The sequence below is a fragment of the Thamnophis elegans genome, chromosome 12 (genome assembly GCF_009769535.1).
Source record: "Thamnophis elegans isolate rThaEle1 chromosome 12, rThaEle1.pri, whole genome shotgun sequence".
Lineage (NCBI taxonomy): Eukaryota > Metazoa > Chordata > Lepidosauria > Squamata > Colubridae > Thamnophis > Thamnophis elegans.
This window is the reverse complement of record NC_045552.1, coordinates 3,232,791-3,254,531: the sequence shown is the minus strand read 5'-3', so window position 1 is coordinate 3,254,531 and position 21,741 is coordinate 3,232,791. Positions and strand designations below refer to the sequence as shown.

Sequence of the window (21,741 nt, the reverse complement as noted above, 5' to 3'; positions counted from 1 at the left end):
CCTGCCTTCCATCCTCCTTTCCTTCCCTCCCACCCTCTTTGCTTGAGGTGGGGGGAAAAAATGAAACTTTTGATTTTGGGTTTTACTGATTCGATAATTTGTTTTTAACTATTATGTCAAAGCAAAAAAAGTGGAGGTTTGATGTTAATGCCTTATTTTATGGCACAGAAGGGAGTTGGAGATCAATGCCTTTCCTCCCCCCCCCCCCCCCCGCTGCTTCTCCACTCCTTCCCTATTTCTCCTTCTTTTTTTTTGTATCTCATCAATTAATAAAATTGATTTAAACGTAAAAAAAAGGAGAAGTCCCTTGTGGCCCCAGCAGGAAGTGGGGAAGCAAAGAAGGAAGCCAGAAGCACCAGGGGGATCTGTTGGTTGGGCCACAGATGGACTCAAAACAGGGAAAGGAATTGGGTCCTTTATCTGGGAGGATCCAGAGTTTTTGAGGGAACTGGTGGGAAGGAAACAGAAAGATCAAAGGGAAAGGGGGCCATTGCAGTCTAGAGACAACCCCCACCCCCCCAAATCCAACCGATACCTGAGATAAACCAGTATCCTGCCAGCTGCCAATCTCCAATTCTGGGAGTTGAAGTCCACCAGGCTTAAAGTTGGCTAGGGGAAAATCTGGCTGGGGAATTCTGGGAGTTGAAATCCACCAGGCTTAAAGTTGGCTAGGGGAAAATCTGGCTGGGGAATTCTGGGAGTTGAAGTCCACTAGGCTTAAAGTTGGCTAGGGGAAAATCTGGCTGGGGAATTCTGGGAGTTGAAGTCCACTAGGTTTAAAGTTGGCTAGGGGAAAATCTGGCTGGGGAATTCTGGGAGTTGAAGTCCACCAGGCTTAAAGTTGGCTAGGGGAAAATCTGGCTGGGGAATTCTGGGAGTTGAAGTCCACCAGGCTTAAAGTTGGCTAGGGGAAAATCTGGCTGGGGAATTCTGGGAGTTGAAGTCCACCAGGCTTAAAGTTGGCTAGGGAAAATCTGGCTGGGGAATTCTGGGAGTTGAAATCCACCAGGCTTAAAGTTGGCTAGGGGAAAATCTGGCTGGGGAATTCTGGGAGTTGAAGTCCACTAGGCTTAAAGTTGGCTAGGGGAAAATCTGGCTGGGGAATTCTGGGAGTTGAAGTCCACTAGGTTTAAAGTTGGCTAGGGGAAAATCTGGCTGGGGAATTCTGGGAGTTGAAGTCCACTAGGCTTAAAGTTGGCTAGGGGAAAATCTGGCTGGGGAATTCTGGGAGTTGAAGTCCACTAGGCTTAAAGTTGGCTAGGGGAAAATCTGGCTGGGGAATTCTGGGAGTTGAAGTCCACTAGGCTTAAAGTTGGCTATGGGAAAAGCTGGCTGGGGAATTCTGGGAGTTGAAGTCCACTAGGCTTAAAGTTGGCTATGGGAAAAGCTGGCTGGGGAATTCTGGGAGTTGAAATCCACCAGGCTTAAAGTTGCCAAGGTTGGAGACCCCTGGACTAGCCCATTATGTCCTGCCCAGGGCAGGGGAAATCCCCAGCTGGGAGCTCAACCCGGAGCAGAATTAGAGACCCCTGGGGGGGCCTGAGAGATAAATCCTTCAGTTTCTTATTGGAAGCTGGGATGTTTTAATCCTCTTTGCTTTTAGCCTGCAAAGGTGGGGGGGGGGAATCGACGGCCCTTTTAATATCGGAAAAGCTGTCGAGGAGACAAAAGGAAGGAGGGAGATTCAGACTGGAATGAGAAAGGATCCTGGTTTTGAAAAGCAGATGAGCAGGGAAGGGACTGCAGGAATTTCACTTCTCAATGACAGCCAAGAAAGATCCTTAAAAAACTCATGCAACAACTGTCTCGTTTAGCAATTGGGATCAATTGAGGTCGTTAAGTCGAGGCCTACTTATAGAAGCAGCCCCCCCCCAAAAAAGATTTGCAGCCCCTGGAATTGGGGGCTGAAAAAGGGGCGGTGGGAGAAAACTGAGCAGATTTCAAAGCAATTGTGAAGCTCCCTCCCCTCCACACTGGTGGGGGCCCGAGGCGCATTTTATCTGAAGTAATCAAATGATTGCTAATCTCCCCGATTAAGACAGAGCTCAAGTCCCCCCAGCTGCAGATTTGAAGATCTGGCTGGATCTGTTCTTGCTGGAAAAAAGGAGACAGAAGGAGGGAGGGAAGTCGATCTTCTGCTCATCTCTTCCTCCCCTTCAATTGGCAGGTTACAATTCCCATTATCCTGTTCTGACCGAGACTTCCCGAGAGCCTGAAGCCAACTCCTTGTCCCGACAAAAAACCCTTTTATTAATTTCCTGTAAATTCTGCTCATTCACATCCAGCAAAATCTTTCAAGGGAGGATTTACAGTCACAGACCTTATCTGGCTTGGAGAGCTGCCAGGCCGATATCTGCAGAACGTCACGAACCAATTAAGCTAACTAATTGTCTCCTGCAAACTCCACTTCCCATTCGCTCCTTTAATTTCCTCTGGAAGGGGCCATTCATCGTCCACCTGTGGCCCTACTCCCAAGTCCACCCCTGCTCTTCCCTTCGTTTGGCCACCCTGCGCATTCGCACACTGGGAACAGGCTCCAGCTGTTCATCTGTCCCACTGATGTCTGACTCAGGCAGCTGATAACTGTTGGACGGCCCTGGCCCCATCTCTGCCTCCGACACAAAGCCCCCATCAGAGCCTTCCCCAGACTCCCATGTTCCTCCCCAACCTCCTCACTGTCCTATTCTGCTGCCAGCTCTGCTGGCTGCTGGCGGGCCACAAAACATCCTTTAGCCCAGCGGTTCCCAACCTTTTCTATACCCTGCACCCGTATAACACTTCTGATATATTCTCGCACCCCTTAAAGAAATAATTATATGCATATAATTAATACATATACACTATAATTTTGAAACTTCTAAACCCAAGTTTTTGCAGCCCCTGGAATATGGTCTCGCACCCCTGGTTGGGAACCCCTGCCAGACCCACCGATGCCCAGGTGAAAGAAAAAGGGGAATGGGCGAGGGTTTCTAGTTGGGGAAGGTAGTGGGGATTACACAGAGGAAAAGGGGAAAGAATCAACCGGAACAGACGTTTGAGGTTGGTTTGTGGCCTTTTAATGAAAGACGTGGGAGATCTCAGGACGCTCATTTTCACGCTTCTATAATCTGCAGAGGAGACAAGGAGAGGAGAGAGAAGAGGGGTGAACGAGGTGTGCCGTAATTAAAATGACAAAAAAGCAGGAGGAGCTGGAAGTTTGCTTTTCACCCCTCGCTACCCCCAAAGGTGAGAAGTGCCGGAGAGAAAAGGGGAAAAAAATAGATCTAAATCAGGTCACCGTTGAAGCACTGAGCCCGGATGGGGTAGAAACCCTCAACTCTTGTGGGGGCCCAGCTTCCTCCAACGGGATTTCAACCCTGGGCCAAGAAGTCCCAGTCTCCTTTTTTGGGTGGTGTAAGCTTCACTTCTTTAAGGGAGGCGGTGGCTCAGTGGCTAAGACGCCGAGCTTGCTGATCAGAAAGGTTGGCAGTTTGAATCCCTAGCGCCGCGTAACGGAGTGAGCTCCCGTTGCTCCTCCCAGCTTCTGCCAACTTAGCAGTTCGAAAGCACGTAAAAAATGCAAATAGAAAAATAGGAACCACCTTTGGTGGGAAGGGAACAGCGTTCCGTGCGCCTTTGGCGTTTAGTCATGCCGGCCACATGACCATGGAGAAGCCTTCGGACAGCGCTGGCTCTTTGGCTTTGAAATGGGAGATGAGCACTGCCCCCTAGAGTCAGGCATGACTAGCACATATGTGCGAGGGGAACCTTTACCTTTTAAGATTTACTCAATGATTATCTTTCCCACGGAGATGAAATTCTTCCATTCTTAGATCTCCCAAAGGTGCTTTTTTTCAAAAGGCAATTGGATTTTCTTGGGGGGGTCTTCCCCCACCACTCTGAAAATGTTTCATTTCTCATCCGAGGAGCTTCTTCCGTTCTGGTTGAATGGTGGAGGAAGGACTCTCAGAAAGAGGACTAACGACCAAATGACAGGAGGGAATATAAATCCTTCCATCCTCCACCGTTCGGTCAGAACGGAGGAAGCTTCTCGGATGGGAAGAAAAACATCTTCAAGGAAAAAAAGGAAGTCTTTTGAAAAAGCACCTTTGGGACAACTGTGATTTAAACTCCAGACGTCCCTCCTTAGGACTGAAAACTGAAGAGTCCAGGACTTACAACCAGCTTCAGATTTCGGGATCAAGCCCTCCCAAAAGAAGTAAGCCAAAACATGAGGGTCTCGACTTCAGACGTTAAGAGGAACAAGGGGAGATTTCCCACACCAGTTTAGAAAGCCTGTTAAGCACGTGACGGCTGCTCCTGATGGGAGTTGTAATCCATTCCAAAGGCACTAGCCCTGGGAAGGTCAGCCTTAGAGCACCCAACTGGACCGGTCAGCCCGGAGCTCTTCCCAGGGCCCCAAGCCACTTACGTGATCTCCCGGAATGCTCGCTTTTCAACGTATTTCAGTCGGTATTTCCTCTTGAACCTGGGTAGGGAAGAAACCACCATTATTTAGAGCAGCGTTTCTCAACCGTGGCAACTTGAAAACATCCGGATTTCAACTCCCAGAATTCCCCAGAATTCTGGGTATAAGACGCACCAAGATTTTGAAGAGGCAAAAAAAAAAAAAAAAAAAGTTTTGCACTCTGCAGACCTCCCCAAAATGGCCCTTTTTTTTGCAAAAACAGGACCCCCCCCCCCCGCAAAGGGCATGCATAGCCTTTAGGCGGCTTATAGAGTGCTCCTGGGGATTGGGGGGCAAAACTGAGCAAAAATGGCCCGATTTTCACTTATTTCTGCCCTCCCCAGGCCCCGGAGCACTCTGAAGGGCTCCTAAAGGCTCTGTGTTTGGTGAAGGGGGCGGGGGTTTGGGAGGCAAAAAATGCTGTATTTAGTGTATAAGACGCACCCAGATTTTCAGTCTCTTTTTTGAAGGAAAAAGGTGCGTCCTATACTCCGAAAAATACGGTAGACAAACTGCTGTTAGGTACAGAAGAGAAATTAATGATGAGGGTATACAATTGTTTATTAAATGTTGACACGGCAGAGGAAAGATTAAAAGGGCCATTGATAGCCTGGGCTAAAAAACTGAGGTCATAACATTCAACTGGAAGATTGGGAAAGAATTTGGAATAAAAACGACCCAATAACAAAATCTGTCGCGTACAAAGGAAACCAATACAAAAGGTTCTATCGGTGGCATTCAGCCCCCACGAGATGTGCAAAAATGTATCCGGACTTAAATCCAAATCGTTGGAAGCGTAAAGAGGCACAGAGGACCTTCCTTCACGCATGGTGGTTTTTAGCCCGAAAGCTAAAAAATATTGGACCAAAATACAAAAATGGTTACAGGGAATTTACAAACACCCCAATAAGCTCCAAGCAAGGCTATTTATGGGGGCAGCGTTTTACCCAAGTACTCAAGGCGTGAGGACCACACAGGATAGTCCTCAACTTACAGCAGTCCCTTGAGTGACCGGCGTTGCAACAGCACCAGAAAAAAGGGACACATGACCGTTTCTCACACTTACGACTGTTGTACACACCCACACCCCGTGGTCACGCGATAAAAATTCAGATGACTGGCAACCGGCTCGTGATTTTTTTTGTTGCCAAGTGAGAAATTTGTTCGGTGAATCTTGCCCCGTGTTACGACTTCTCTTGCCACCTTTGTGAAGAGGATCACCGCAGCTGTTCAAATTAGCCACACGGTTGCTAAGTGAATCTGGCTCCCCCCCATTGACTTTGCGGGTCAGAAGGTCGCAAAAGGGGATCGGGTGGACCCCGGGAACGCTGCAGCCGTCGTAAATATGAATTCGACTGCCAAGCTCACGTGACCATGGGGATGTGGCAACGGTCGTTAAGTGTGAAAAACGGTCCTAAGTCGCTCTTTTCCAGGGTCGTCGTAGGTCTGAACAGTCACTAAGCGAGCTACTGATAAGTTGAGGACTTTCCTGTATTTTAACATTTTATTGCACGGCGCTCAGAGTCCATCTCTGAGGTTCAAAATTGTGGGAAATTAAAAAAGAAAATCAAAACAGGAAGACGCTCCCGTCATGGCCCTGGCTGTGGGTGGAAGGTACCACTTTCTACTCAAAAGAGGAGGGCAGCCCCAGATGCTGGTCAGGGAAATGACCCACAAGGAAAGGAAGCCCCCTGGAGGGAAGGTGTTGGTGGCCAGCATCTGGCAAGCTCCGTTCCGCTCTTTCTCATCCCATCCCATCCCCGTCTACTCACTTGGCCCGTTCTCGGGGCTCGATGATGTTGCGTTTCTGTAAGCTCTTGAACCGGTCCTTCAGGATGCTGCCTTCCGGCTGTGGGGAGGAAAGAGAGAACAAACGTGAGCCCAGGATGCCCAACAGCAGAGACGGGGAAGGGGAGGAAGAAGGGAGAGACCCAGCTTGTCTTCTTGCTTCGGAGGTCAATCGGGAAAGCTATGCCCAGAGGGGATGGAAGGAAGGAAGGACAAGGACAGAGGGAGAGAGAGAGAGGTGAGAATAAGGGAGATGGGAGGAATGAGAGACAGGAAGGACAAGGACAGAGGGAGAGAGAGAGAGGTGAGAATAAGAGAGATAGGAGGAATGAGAGGAAGGAAGGACAAGGACAGAGGGAGAGAGAGAGAGGTGAGAATAAGGGAGATAGGAGGAATGAGAGGCAGGAAGGACAAGGACAGAGGGAGCGAGAGAGAGGTGAGAATAAGAGAGATAGGAGGAATGAGAGGAAGGAAGGACAAGGACAGAGGGAGAGAGAGAGAGGTGAGAATAAGGGAGATAGGAGGAATGAGAGGCAGGAAGGACAAGGACAGAGGGAGAGAGAGAGAGGTGAGAATAAGAGAGATAGGAGGAATGAGAGGAAGGAAGGACAAGGACAGAGGGAGAGAGAGAGAGGTGAGAATAAGAGAGATAGGAGGAATGAGAGGAAGGAAGGACAAGGACAGAGGGAGAGAGAGAGAGGTGAGAATAAGGGAGATAGGAGGAATGAGAGGCAGGAAGGACAAGGACAGAGGGAGCGAGAGAGAGGTGAGAATAAGGGAGATAGGTGGAATGAGAGGAAGGAAGGACAAGGACAGAGGGAGCGAGAGAGAGGTGAGAATAAGGGAGATAGGTGGAATGAGAGGAAGGAAGGACAAGGACAGAGGGAGAGAGGTGAGAATAAGGGAGATGGGAGGAATGAGAGGAAGGAAGGACAAGGACAGAGGGAGAGAGGTGAGAATAAGGGAGATAGGAGGAATGAGAGGAAGGAAGGACAAGGACAGAGGGAGAGAGAGAGAGGTGAGAATAAGGGAGATGGGAGGAATGAGAGGAAGGAAGGACAAGGACAGAGGGAGAGAGGTGAGAATAAGGGAGATAGGAGGAATGAGAGGAAGGAAGGACAAGGACAGAGGGAGAGAGGTGAGAATAAGGGAGATAGGAGGAATGAGGAAGGAAGGACAAGGACAGAGGGAGAGAGAGAGAGGTGAGAATAAGGGAGATGGGAGGAATGAGAGGAAGGAAGGACAAGGACAGAGGGAGAGAGGTGAGAATAAGGGAGATAGGAGGAATGAGAGGAAGGAAGGACAAGGACAGAGGGAGAGAGAGAGAGGTGAGAATAAGGGAGATGGGAGGAATGAGAGGAAGGAAGGACAAGGACAGAGGGAGAGAGGTGAGAATAAGGGAGATAGGAGGAATGAGAGGAAGGAAGGACAAGGACAGAGGGAGAGAGGTGAGAATAAGGGAGATAGGAGGAATGAGGAAGGAAGGACAAGGACAGAGGGAGAGAGAGAGAGGTGAGAATAAGGGAGATAGGAGGATTGAGGGGAAGGAAGGCGAACAAGAACAGGGAGAGAGGAATGAGAGGAAGGAAGAACAAGCACAGAGGGAGAGCAAGGGAGGGATGGCGGGAAGAAAGAAGGGAGGGAGGAAACCCAATTTACAGTACAGGTGGTCCTTGGCTTACAACCACGATTGAGCTCAAAAGGTCCCTTCCTAACCGAGACAGTTGTTAAGTGAATCACTGCAGTTGTTAAGTTAGTCAAAACAGTTGTTAAGTGAGTCTGGTTTCCTCACTTAACTTGTCAGGTGGCTGTCAAAAGATGATCACATGACTCCGGGGCACAGTGACCACCATACGTGTGAGCCAGCTGACAAGCACCCGAATGTAAATCATGCCGCAAAGGTCGTTAAGCGTGAAAAAGGGTCGCCGGTTACTTTCTTCAGCGCTGCTGTAACTTTGAGTGGACACTAAGCGAAGCGTCGTAAGCCGAGGACTACCTGTGTTCCCGTCTCCAGCAACATCCTCGACCACAAAAAACCAGATGTGGTGATAAAGGACACACCTCGAATGCTTTCCTGCAAACTCCCCAATATCTTTTTTTTTTTAAAAAAAGCAGAGTGAGAACCCCCCCCTCCCCTTCGCTCCCCTCCCCCTCCCCAACACCTCCAGAAGAGACTCTGCAGGCGACAAATGGAGGGCTTTTCACGCCATCTCAGCTCCCCACCTACATGTGGGAAGGGGCGTTCCTGCTCGCTTGAGGTCAGAGTGATTTTTCTCAGGATCTGTGGGGGGGGGGGGGGGGAGCTGGGAAGGGAGCGGGCAATGCCACCCCGAGCAGGGCAAAGAGCCCACCGAGGGTTGGAATAAGGGCTCCTTGGTGCTCTCTGAGCTTGGTTCTTTTTATTCAGGCGTTTCATCACCCAAACCGCCTTAGGTAACATCCTCAGTGCTAGTAGAAAGTGGAGGTTGCAGAGAGGAGGAGGAGGAGGAGGACTGTGGGATCCTTGGTGTTCCCAGAGCTTGGTGATTCTCTTGCAGGCATTTCATGACCCAACTAGGGAACATCATCAGTGCTAGAAAGTAGTGGGGTTTGTTGGGAGAGGAGGAGGAGGGTGAAGGAGGGAGGAGGAGGAGGAGGAGAAGAAAAGGGAGGAGGAAGAGGAGGAGGACTGTGGGATCCTTGGTGTTCCCAGAGCTTGGTCGTTCTCTTGCAGGCATTTCATGACCCAACTAGGGAACATTATCAGTGCTAGAAAATAGTGTGGTTTGTTGGGAGAGGAGGGTGAGGAGGAGGAGGGTGAAGGGAGGAGGAGGAGAAGAAAAGGGAGGAGGAAGAGGAGGACTGTGGGGTCCTTGGTGCTCTCTGAGTTTGGTCATTCTCTTGCAGGCATTTCATGACCCAACTAGGGTACGTCATCAGTGCTAGAAAGTAGTGGGGTTTGTTGAAAGAGGAGGAGGAGGAGGGTGAAGGGAGGAGGAGGAGGAGGAGAAGAAAAAGGAGGAGGAAGATGACTGTGGGGTCCTTGGTGCTCTCTGAGCTTGGCCCTTTTTATCCAGGTGTTTCCTTACTCAAGTGAGATAACCCCGTCACTTCTAGCACTGAAAGGAGGGGGAAAGGAGGAAGGTGAGACTTCAGAGAAACACTTCCCAGAATTAATAGGTAAAGCCGCAACACCCCCAGCGGTTAACTTAGCATTTCCTTCTCCTTGGAACATGAGGTAGATCCATGGTAGAAGAGGGAGGGAGGGAAGGAGGAAGAGAGGAATGGGAGGAAGAATAAGAACAGAGGGAGAGAGAGGGAGGGGAGGAGGAAGGGAGGGAGGAAACCCAATTTACTGTACAGTCCTTGACTTATAAAACTTTTCTTTTGCAAAACCCTTTGGAGCCCAGATCAGGGGAAGCCCGGAGACTTTCTGTAGGCGACTCCGTCAGGTTCGAAATATGTAAAAATAAATCCTACTTTTTGGAATTTGCAAATGGAGGTTCCACATTGGCCCATAATTGTGCTTTTAAATGTTGCCCATTCGCTAAACGGGTAAGCCAGCCCTCCATGCTGAAAAGGGAGGATGGGGGTGGTGGTGCAGGAGGGTGCCTCAGTTCCCTGATCCTTACCCACTCGGTAGGACCAGGGGCTCCCCTGGGGTCCTTCACATTCCCAGCAACGGCTGCTGCAAATTCTCCGAGCGCAAGGATGGGTCTCATCATTGGACACCATTGGGGGGGAGGAGGAGGGAAGAACACAGGGTGCCCACCAGCAGAAACTGAGGAGGAGAAACGTTGTCTTCTGTGTTACTCACCCCTCCATTATTGGGGAGGGACACCCCCGGGCGAGATCTCTCCCAAGGCTCTACAGCAGGGGTGTCCAAACTTGGCAACTTTAAGACTTGAGGACTTTCAACTCCCAGAATTCTCCAGCCAGCATAGCTTGAAAGTCCTCAAGTCTTAAAGTTGCCAAGTTTGGAGACCTCTGATTTAAGCCATGGCTAGTGCAGAAGGGGCCAGAGAGTAGCTGTGGTGCCCCAGCAGTAAATAGCTAGTGTAGGAATTAAGAACTGTCTCCTTCACTTAACAAGGGCAGCAAGACTGTTGGTGGCGCAATACTGGAAGAAGGAAGATTTGCCTACTATTCAAGAATGGACGTTAAAAGTAACAAACCTAGCAGAGATGGCTAAAATATCAGCATATCTCAAGGACCATTCAGACGAGAGGTATAAACTGGAGTGGAGAAGATGGATTGACTATACTCAAAATAAATATGGGACTAAGAAATTTCAGATAGTTTATGACTGAAGAAACAAGGAATGGTATAATTTGTTTAGAGCTAGCCTAGCAAAGAGGAGTTAAAGCTCAAATGAAAGATGATACCAACTTTTTTTAAAGTTTATTTTAAACATCTTTAAAAGAACTGTCTCCTTTAAGAAACTACCTCATGGGAAATGTAGGCAGAGAATGCCTTATGGGAAATGTAATTCCATAACGTGCGATCACATCTGTGTTTCTGATTGGCCACCGGGGCAGTTTGCCCGCGTGCAAAGTTTATAGCCGGTCAGTTTAAATGCCTTTGTGAACCAAAATAGTAGTGTTTTGTATCTCCGCTCAGCACGGGAGTGAAATCATCATCTTTTTACACCATGTGATGTGGACAGATTATGGAAAGTCAGAAGTATCTTTAACACTGAACTGTAAGTTTTGCTATTAAGAATGCCTGATAATAAACTTGATCTGAGTAAGATTCCTAAGCGCGGAGGTTAACTGCATGTCCCGAACAAGCCTATAACGTTCAAGGCAGAATTCACCCGAAGGAGATCCACAGAAGGACAAGCGGTCTGAAGCAGAAGGGAAGGTGGCAGTGACACCACCTGGGCTGATCTTCTGCCATGTAGGTGTACCAAAATAACCCGTAGTGCCACTTACCCTAAGCGTCCTCAAGGACTCCGCCAGCTCACTGCTCAACTGCACGTCCACATCGGGTTCTTCATACCTGCCGGGAAAGGATCGGGGCCTTGCTGAGAAACAGGTGACCAGCGTCTTTTCTTCCTGTCATGCCCAGGCGTGCCCATCCAATCCCTCATTTATTTCTTTTATTTGCAAAATTTACTGGCTGCCCATCTCACCACAGGTGAGTAGCTTTGGGCGGCTTGCAGTTAGCAATAGCAATAGCAGTTAGACTTATATACCGCTTCATAGGGCTTTCAGCCCTCTCTAAGAGGTTTACAGAGTCAGCATATCGCCCCCAACAACAATCCAGGTCCTCATTTTACCCACCTCGGAAGGATGGAAGGCTGAGTCAACCCTGAGCCGGTGAGATTTGAACAGCCAAACTGCAGAACTGCAGTCAGCTGAAGTAGCCTGCAGTGCTGCATTTAACCACTGCGCCACCTCAGTTGTCAGGCCTGCATTTATATTCCTTTTTAGAATTTTGGCCTGCCACACTTTCTCTTATTTCATTATGCTGTTTCTTTTAGTATCGTCAATGGGAGGGGGGATTAGAAGGAGTAGGATTTGGGGATGTATTGTTTTTCATTCTTTGCTAGAAGCCAAGGTCATCCTTTTGTCTCCACACCAGTACACCTGACCGGAAGAAGCTGGGCATGGACGCCAGCGTGGAAGGAGGAGATTGGACCATGTGATGGATTGTGGGTGTGGGGACAAGATCATGAACTTTTAACTGGGTGGGATTCTGATGTAACTTCCAGAGTTGGGATCCCCACAGCTATGTGCCAACATGCCTGCTTTATTAAATTGGAACTTTTAAGCATAGTTTTGCCTTCGATTCTGATTTGATTCTACATGGTATTTGGAACGCTGACAGCAGTCTTTAAAAGGGAAAACCAATACAAAAGGCAAATGCCAAATACTGGGGGGCAATAAAACAATGGGGAGGGGGGGAGCGGAGTGGGATCTGTTGCTAAGCGATCAATCACCTCCCCCATGATGCTCCCCTATTAGAGCCCCAAGCTAACTGGTAGGGCCAGCTCTGTAGGTTCTTGGGGGAGCGAGAGCATCTTAGCCACTGAGCCCTCACTAGACCTACCCAATTCCTGCCACCCTCCTCCGTACATTTTTAGCCTCCAGCCCCCTCTGCCCCTCTCTTACTTACTTGAGCCTCCCCAGCCGTTTGGGCTTGACGGCCTCCAGTTTCCGCTTGGCTTCGCGCCTCTGCTTCCGGCGCTGCAGCTCGGCCTCCCGCTGCTTCAGCTGCAGCCGGATGGATTTCAACTGAAAGAGCTCCTGCTTCCTCAGCCGGGCGGCCTTCTCCGACAGCTCGCGGGCTTTCTGTGCCGGGAGAAGCAGCAGCAGGGGAAAGGGAGGGCGTGAGTGCTGCGTGGGGGGCAGTTGGGTTTTCCTTCGGGCACTACAAAGGGCTGCGCGTCTTCTTCCCGCCCCCTGCCGGCGTGGTCTCCGTGGGCCCAGCCGCCCTCCGCAAGCTGGCATCTCCCCTGTTTCTGCAGAGCTCCCGCAGGGAACAGATGGCAGCGCGAGGCTGGGCCAGATGGTGGGGCGTTTTTCGTGAGCCACAACATCCTCGGCGGAGAGGTTCAATAAGCGCCTGTTGGCAAGGGGCCCAGAAGGCACCCCCCAGAACGCTGGCATTGTTGCTTCAAGGACAGCAAGGAGAGCTTGGCAAGGAATCCCTGCCAGGTTCCGTCACACAACACACAACACCGGCGGACCCAAAAGAAACAGCGCTGGGCTTCTGTTTTCTGCCTTCCCCCAAGTTGACAGAATTAGAATTCAGTGCCCGGATTGCTCATTTACAACAACAAAGCTGTGCAATATTTCAAGCAGTGTATGTATGTATATATGCCTGTCTGTCTGTCTCTATCAATATATACACACATACATACATATATATCTGTGTGTGCGTGCATGCGTGTTCCATCATAACTCTGGAACGCCTCGAGCAATTTCAACCAAACTTGGTACACAGACAACTTACTCTCTGGAAATAAATACTGTTGGGGTAAGACACCCCTAGGAGTGTGTGTTCTGTTATGATACAGCCTGTTGTGCCTTAAAATGGCTTCTACTGCACAGCGCAGTGGAGTTGCCATGGTAACGGCTTCACAGTACTCCACAAGGGGGCTCCCTCTGGTAAGGGGGAAAATCCAATATTAGAAATTACGTTTGGTCCAGACATTTTCCCCCTATAAATAAATACCCAGACAATATTGGGTTATCAGCTAGTTTTACCTTAAAATCCCCTTATCTGCATATTCCACAGAGGGCCAGAAATATGGATTTTCTCCGCAGTGGAAAGTGAAATCTTTCAAGGCAACCAGCCCCACCTTCTGCAGTCTTTGTCTGCTGTCATGTAAACAAACTTTTGAGCCGCTGGGAAAGGCGGGACTGCTACCTTCAATGGCAAGCCCGCGTGGGCTGGGAACCAGGGGGATTGTAGTTTTAACCCTTCTAGAAATTGAGATTTCTAGAAGGGTTAAGACTACAAAGTCTTTTGTGCAAAGCAGATTTCCCTGCCCCCCCCCCCCCGAACCTCCATGGGCTAGGCCAGGGGTCAGCAACCTGTGGCTCTGGAGCCGCATGTGGCTCTTTCATCCCTCTGCTGTGGTTCCCTGTTGCCGATCGGCTCCACAATTAGTAGGGCTTTCTGTTAGGACAGGTAGAGGAAAAAGGACGGCGTGTTAGGAGGAGACTCTATGGTGGGGGAACCGGACTTCCGGTCAGGAGAGGAAAAAGGAGGCTGTGCTAGGAGGAGACTCTATGGTGGGGGAACCAGACTTCCGGTCAGGAGAGGAAAAAGGAGGCCGTGCTAGGAGGAGACTCTATGGTGGGGGGAACCAGACTTCCGGTCAGTAGAGGAAAAAGAATGCCATGCTAGGAGGAGACTCTATGGTGGGGGAACCGGACATCCGATTGACTTCAGAATTGAACTGGGGGATTCCGGTTAGGACCTTTATGGCTCTTTTGAGTGTTTACGGTTGCCGAGCCCTGGACTAGGCGAACTCACCAACCGTTTGGCGGCTTTTTCTTTCTTGCGCTGCTGCTCCGTTTTCTTTTCTCTGACCACCGTTGCTGTGAAGAGAGAGGAGGCTTCGTCGGAGATGGCCTGCGGATCCTGCTCCGGGGGTCCTGGTGGGCTGCCCTGCCCTTCCTCGCCCTCCGATTCCTCTTCCATGAGGCCCTCGCACTGTTCCTGAAACACGGACTCCTGGGAAAGAGGGCAGGAGAGGAGAGGAGTGAAAGGGGAGGCAGGCCCGTGCCCGCTGTAGCCCAGGCGGTCAGAGACTGGTCTCTGGGATTCCCTGTGCCGCACAGACTCACAATGAACTGCGTGTCCCTCAATGAAAATAAAGGACAAAGAGGAATCGGAGTTTCAGCCCAACCCACCTCACAGGATTGTTGTTGTGGGGAAAATAGAAGGATGAAGGGAGTATTAAGTATGTTTGCCGCTTACAATACAATAGCAGAGTTGGAAGGGACCTTGGAGGTCTTCTAGTCCAACCCCCTGCCTAGGCAGGAAACCCTATACCGTTCCAGACAAATGGCTATCCAGCATCTTCTTAAAGACTTCCAGTGTTGGGGCATTCACAACTTCTGGAGGCAACTTCTGTTCCACTGATTAATTGTTCTAACTGTCAGGAAATTCCTCCTGAGTTCTAAGTTGCTTCTCTCCTTGATTAGTTTCCACCCATTGCTTCTTGTCCTGCCCTCAGGTGCTTTGGAGAATAGTTTGACTCCCTCTTCTTTGGGGCAATCCCTGAGATAGTGGAGCACTGCTATCATGTCTCCCCTGGTCCTTCTTTTCATTAAACTAGACATCCCCTGTTCCCGCAACCGTTCTTCCTATGTTTTAGCCTCCAGTCCCCTAATCCTCTTTCTTGCTCTTCCTCTCCCCTCTTTTTTGTGGCAGCCCCTCAAATATTGGAATACTGCTAACATGTCTCCTCTCTCGTCCTTTTCTCCTCTAGACTAACCAAGTTCAAATCCTGCAACCGATCTGGGTATGTTTTAGCCTCCAGTTCCCTAATCCTCTTTGTTGCTCTTCTCTGCACTCTTTCTAGAGTCTCTGCATCTTTTCTACACTGTGGCTTCTCCAAGACTGCATCATTTGGGGGGGGGAGGGGGGGAGAAGCTGCCCCAACATCATTGAACTGAGGTTGTAGTTAGTAGAAGACGTTTCCTTCAAAAATGGCCAGCAGCCCCTGCAGATTACCTTCTTCCACACGGCTGCTCTTTCTTTCTCCCATATTTAAGTGGGCCTGGGTCTCCCGTTTCCACAGATACCATCTCTTTCACACAATGCACGGTCAAAACGGGCCAATCTTGCTGTGCCCGTCGGAATTGTGAGTCCTTCCTCCAATCATTGTCATCTCAAGCCGAGGTGGCGCAGTGGTTAGAGTGCAGTACTGCAGGCTACTTCAGCTGACTGCAGTTCGGCTGTTCAAATCTCACCGGCTCAGGGTTGACTCAGCCTTCCATCCTTCCGAGGTGGGTAAAATGAGGACCCGGATTGTTGTTGGGGGCGATATGCTGACTCTGTAAACCGCTTAGAGGGCTGGAAGCCCTATGAAGCGGTATATAAGTCTAACTGCTATTGCTATCTCCTCTCTGAATAATTCTACCCCAAGAATTCAGGGCGGAATCCAGCCCTTGTTCAGGACGGGGCCTCCGTGCATTGTGGGTGCCAGCACTCACCTGGGTGGGGGCCTCAGCGGCGGTGGGGAATTTCAACTGACGCTGCAGCCTCTCCTCTGCCTTCTGCCTCGCCACCTCGGCTTCAAAGGCCTGGAGGAGCAATGCCTGAGGGGGAGGAACAAAAGAAGGCTCTTCACGCAGAGCTCAGCAAGCTTCCCACCTGGGACCCCGTTGGGGAAATCCACCCCAACGGATCACTCAGGATTCCCCAAGTGCCAGGCAGGAGGGAAACAAAACCTCCCTGCCTTCACGGCGCTTCGCCAAGCGTTGCCAAATACCTGGTGGGACTGGAAGCTGGGGTTGTAAGATCCGCCTGGCGAGATGATCTCCATGGCTGGCAGCTCAGACGGGCTCTTCTTCAGCCGCTCGGGACGCTGGAGGAAACACGCCAGGATGTGAGGCTCCGCCCGGCAGGCCACACCCCCACCGCCCGCCACGGAACAGGCCCAGCGCTTACCTTCACGGGCTGCTTCTTGGTTTGTTCCAGGAAAAAGGCGTCCTGCCCAGCTAGCGCTTGATCGAGGGGGTCTGATGACGAGAAAACGAGAGGTAGTTTGGTCCAGTGGTTACGGCACCAGGCTAGAAAGTGTGGTGAGTTCAAGTCCTGCCTTAGGCATGGAAGTTGACTTTGGGCCAATCACCGGGAGGTTGGGAGTTCTAGTACTGCCTTGGGAAGGAAAGCCTGCTGGGTGTCTTTGGGCCAATCACAGGGAGGTTGGGAGTTCTAGTCCTGCCTTAGGAAGGAAAGCCTGCTGGGTGTCTTTGGGCCAATCACAGGGAGTCTGGGAGTTCTAGTCCTGCCTTAGGAAGGAAAGCCTGCTGGGTGACTTTGGGCCAATCACAGGAGGCTGGGAGTTCTAGTCCTGCCTTAGGAAGGAAAGCCTGCTGGGTGACTTTGGGCCAATCACAGGGAGGCTGGGAGTTCTAGTCCTGCCTTAAGAAGGAAATCCTGCTGGGTGTCTTTGGGCCAATCACAGGGAGGCTGGGAGTTCTAGTCCTGCCTTAGGAAGGAAAGCCTGCTGGGTGACTTTGGGCCAATCACAGGGAGTCTGGGAGTTCTAGTTCTGCCTTATGAAGGAAAGCCTGCTGGGTATCTTTGGGCCAATCACAAGGAGCTTGGGAGTTCTAGTCCTACCTTAGGAAGGAAAGCCTGCTGGGTGTCCTTGGGCCAATCACAGGGAGTCTGGGAGTTCTAGTCCCGCCTCAGGCAGGGAGATCAGCTGGGTGACTTTGGGCCAATCAGAAACGTTTTTCATTTCACTCCCGATTTCAACCAATCTTGAATAAACGAAGGCTTACTGGAATCTGCCCAAATGTCATAGAAGGCCCTCGAGGGATCGGTCCCGCTGTCTTCTCCGACTGTCTTGACTTTGGGGGGGTTGCACAACCGCTGCTGAAGGAGCCGTTCTTTTCGGGGCACCACCCCTTTTTCCGCCAGCTTCTCCCAGAGCCGCTCTTTCCGTTTCAACTTCCGGCCATTGGGGACCTGATGCGAAAGGATGCTGAGGAGGAAGGCGGAGGAGGAAGGTTTTAGGTCGGTGTGGTTCAAAAACATCCTTGCCCCCCCCCCCCCCCCAAATAGGGACAGAAATGAGACCCTGAGAAGGAAGGAAGATGCCGGCTTCCCCACAGCCATCTCACAATGAAAGGCCGAGACAAAACTCACTCTTTGGGCGGGGGGACCTTGGAATCCGGCTGTAAGATCAGGTCGATCTTCAGCGGCTTCTCTTTGGCTGGTTGCTCTTTCTGACCTGGAACAAGAACGTAGGCAGGAAATGAGCCCAGGAGCACCAGTCACACCAGGGGTGGCAACAGTCAAGGTGAGGAGTGGGATTCTTGCGGTGAAGCCACCTGATTAGGTCTCTTTCACTTACTGTGCTCTGCCTCCTAAGCCCCTTGTCAAAAACTCGATTAGCCAGCGGCCCTAAAGCCGAGCTAACTCCCTTTATTATGCTTTCATTAAAAAGATTATCAGGGTTTAAAACATGGAATTTTTAATTGTTTTAACATGCTTTGATGCTTGAATTGTAAGGTATTTTTAAACTATAAGTTGCCCAGAGTCATTGACTGAGATGGGCAGCTGTAGAAATGGATTTAATAAATCCTGCCAATCTTCACTTTCTAAAGGAAGAACCAAACATCACCACCGAGGGGAAGCGATCAGAATGGATCATTGATGATCTCAAGGAAACAGATCACAGGGATACTGTAACCCACTGAAATGACTATTAGTCTTACCCTCAAGTCTAACGGACTTTCCCCCTCAATTTAGTTCTACGTTCTCATTCTTTAAAGTACCCAAGTGCCAAAAGGGTTTTGTTGAACCTTAGAAAAACAGGCAGGAAAACACGACTCATTTGAGTTGTGTTGTCTGGAAAAGGCTCCTGCGTATTACTTGGACAGCAAAGATGACCAACAAGGACTGGAACACGTAACACCAGACTTATCATTGAAATGCAAAATCACAAAACTGGGCCTCACTTATTTTGGCAGTGTCATGTAGGGGAATTCACTGGAGAAAGCAATTACGTTCGGAAGAGAAAAAAGGAAACCAGGAAACACAGTGGCTGGACACCATCCAAGCTGACCCTTGGCACAGAAAACAGATTCAACAGAACAGGGGTATCAAACCCAAAACCCGGGGGCCAAATCTGGCCCACGGGGTGCTTAGATCTGGCCCGTGGCACTGACCTGGAAACTGTGAAGGACCAGCCCGTGGCCCTCCTGAGCTCCATTTTCACTGGCAGAGGGTTGCAGGAGGCTGCTGCAACCAAAAACGAAGCTAGGGGAGTGACTTTTGGCTGATAAAAGTGCTTGGGCCACCATAGCGTCCCCCCCCACGGACACGAGTGATGTCGAGCTGGCCACGCTCCCTCACAGGTCAAACACAACCCTGATGTGGCCCTCAATGAAATAGAGTTTGACACCCCTGCAATAGAACAATTCAAAGTAGTAGTTCAAGATTGGGAGATGTGGAGAGAGCTGGCCCACGGAATCGCCGGGAGTTGGGCACAATTCTACAAGACCGTCTTCTGCCGCATACCTCCCCAAGACCGATAAGATCGCACAGGATGGGCCTTCTCCAGGTGCCATCAGCTGGACAATGCCGGCTGGCGACGCCTCGGAGTAGGGCCTTCGCTGTTGCCGCTCCAGCCCTATGGAATGAGCTGCCCCCAGAGATCCGGACCCTACCCACTCTCATGGCCTTCCGTAAAGCTATCAAAACCTGGCTTTTCCGGCAGGCCTGGGGCTGTTGACCTCTTGATTGAGGTCCAGCCCCGCTTAGACATGGGTGCATGTTGTGTTTCTTTTAATTTGTTGTGTCTTATTTGTTTTAATCCTTTTTAATATTTCTTATTTCTATAAGCCGCCCGGAGTCGTCCGGGATTGGGCGGCCAATAAATTCAATAAAATGAAAAATGAAATGAAATTGAATGGATAACTTCATCATCATCATCACCATCACCATCACCATCATCATCATCACTGGTTTGCAACTTCTTACCTTGTTGTTCATTGCTTGTATCTACGAAGAAGAGGCTTTCGTCTGGTTTTTCCGACACTGGTCCTCTGGGGAGAAACATATATTTATAAACATATAAATAACATGTAGAAACGGTCCATGGTCTTTTTTTTTTTTTTTTACTAATTAGACTTATATATCGCTTCATAGAGCTTTCAGCCCTCTCTAAGCGGTTTACAGATTTTTTAGCAAATTGAGTCAGCAAATTGCCCCCAACAATCTGGGTCCTCATTTCACCCACCTCGGAAGGATGGAAGGCTGAGTCAACCTTGAGCCAGTGAGATTTGAACCGCTGAACTGCAGATAACAGTCAGCTGAAGTGGCCTGCAGTACTGCACCAACCCATTCCTGAGTTCTCAGTAATGGGAAGCAAACAGTCTTCTTCTCCCCAACTCTTAACATTTGGGGGTGGGGCGGGGGGAAATCATCTTCGTGAAATGCCCTCAGGACTTTCACAACCACAAAGCCCTCAGTACAGGTAGTCCTCGACTTACAACAGTTCATTTTGCGACCGTTCAAGGCTACAATGGCACTGAAAAAGAGGGACTTGGGATCTTTTTTCACGTTGATATAATGATGACCATTGCCGCATCCCTGGGGTCACAGGATCAAAATTGGGACACTTGGCAACCGACTTGTACTTACGACGGTAGTAGCGTCCCCGGGGTTACGGGATCCCCTTTTGTGACCTTCTAAACAAGCCAAGTCAATGGGGGAGCCAGGTTCACTTAACAACCATGCGACAGGGGTCCCCAAACTTGGCCACTTGAAGACTGATTGGAGAATTCTGGGAGTTGAAGTCCACAAGTCTTCAAGTGGCCAAGTTTGAAGACCTCTGGACTAAGGTAACCACTGTGGTGATCCGCTTAACAACGGTGGCGAGAAAGGTCGTAATGGAATGGAAATAAAGCGAATGGAAAAGTTTGGGGGCGTGGGGTGGTCGTAAGTCGAGGACTACATGCAATTCCACAACCGCTTCATCAGGACGCCCCACGCGCATGCGCAGAAGCACAAGCGTCGCGGCTGCTGGCCCTCAAGAGATAGACTGTCTCCGAGCCTGGAGGTTCTATTTTTCTCCTATGCATCCCCTTTCCCCCGTTTCGGAAGCAAGGCTCTCCCGGCCTCCCTGGGGGCCTCGCCGGGCCTTACCCCAAGTGCCGCAGCTCCGAGACCCGCTCCTCCAGCCAGTCCCCGAGGTCTCGGCCTAGCTTGGCCTCGGGGCCCCGCCAGCGCTTCCAGCCCTTCTTGCGGTTCCGGGCGCCCCGGCCGCCCACCCGCCGCGAGGGGAGCTGGCTGGGGTCACGCGAGTTGGCTCCGAAGCCCAGGAAGGAGGAAGAAGACGCGGCCGCCTGAGGTGCAGCGCCCGGCGCCGCCATCTTGCGCCACGAGAAAGAGAGCGCGGGGATGAGGGAGAAGCGGAAGAGGAGGGGAAAGAGCGCCGCCCTCACGGAATAATGGGAAGAGGGAAGGCGGCTTCCGGCGGAGGGTGGCGCCATTTGCGTGGAGGAGGTGGAAGGTCGTCCCTCATTAAACCACAAAGAGGCAGGGGAAAGCATAAAATAGAATATAGAATGGAAAAATAGAATAGAATATGGAATGGAATAGGAATAGAGAATACAATATAGGATGGAATATAAAATAGAATAGAATAGAATTAAAAATGGAAATAGAAATAAAATAGAATATAGAATAGAAAATAGAATAGAATTTAGAATTTAAATAGAAAATAGAATGGAATGGAATAGAATAAGAATAGAACAGAAAATAGAATAGAATTTAGAATAGAATTTAGCATTTAAATAGGATAGAATAGAAAATAGAATAGAAATAGAATGGGATGGAATGGAATAAGAATAGAATAGAATAAGAATAGAATAGAATTTAGAATTTAAATAGAAAATAGAATAGAATTTAGAATTTAAATAGAAAATAGAATAAGAATAGAATAGAACAGAAAATAGAATAGAATTTAGAATTTAAATAGAATAGAATAGAAAAAAGAATAGAAATAGAATGGGATGGAATGGAATAAGAATAGAATAAGAATAGAATAGAATTTAGAATTTAAATAGAAAATAGAATAGAATTTAGAATTTAAATAGAAAATAGAGTACAATGGACTAGAATAGAATAAGAATAGAATAAGAATAGAATAGAACAGAAAATAGAATAGAATAGAATTTAGAATAGAATTTAGCATTTAAATAGAATAGATTAGAAAATAGAATAGAAATAGAATGGGATGGAATGGAATTAGAATAGAATAGAATTTAGAATTTAAATAGAAAATAGAATAGAATTTAGAATTTAAATAGAAAATAGAGTAC

The 21,741-nt window shown here is 49.4% G+C and overlaps 1 protein-coding gene across 1 annotated transcript; it reads right to left on the bottom strand.

Annotated features, from left to right (window-relative positions):
• Nucleotides 1–3,033: 3,033 nt before the first annotated feature.
• On the bottom strand, nucleotides 3,034–20,832 carry NOP53 (NOP53 ribosome biogenesis factor). Its single transcript, XM_032227375.1, has 13 exons — nucleotides 20,564–20,832; nucleotides 19,397–19,461; nucleotides 17,558–17,642; nucleotides 17,191–17,393; nucleotides 16,349–16,419; nucleotides 16,170–16,265; nucleotides 15,892–15,996; nucleotides 14,204–14,404; nucleotides 12,335–12,510; nucleotides 11,149–11,215; nucleotides 6,220–6,296; nucleotides 4,412–4,468; nucleotides 3,034–3,107 (listed from the first exon to the last, which is right to left on the bottom strand). Exons 1-13 carry the CDS (start codon nucleotides 20,788–20,790, stop codon nucleotides 3,101–3,103), a joined length of 1,437 nt encoding a protein of 478 aa, XP_032083266.1. The 5' UTR covers nucleotides 20,791–20,832; the 3' UTR covers nucleotides 3,034–3,100.
• Nucleotides 20,833–21,741: the final 909 nt, after the last annotated feature.

Coding starts and splice junctions, on each gene's coding strand:
- NOP53 (XM_032227375.1), bottom strand. CDS start 20,790: ATGGCGGCGCCGGGCGCTGCACCTCAGGCGGCCGCGTCTTCTTCCTCC. Junction 19,462..20,563: donor TCGGAGCTGCGGCACTTGGG/GTAAGGCCCGGC, acceptor GTTTCTCCCCAG/AGGACCAGTGTCGGAAAAAC. Junction 16,420..17,190: donor TGACATTTGGGCAGATTCCA/GTAAGCCTTCGT, acceptor TCTCGTCATCAG/ACCCCCTCGATCAAGCGCTA.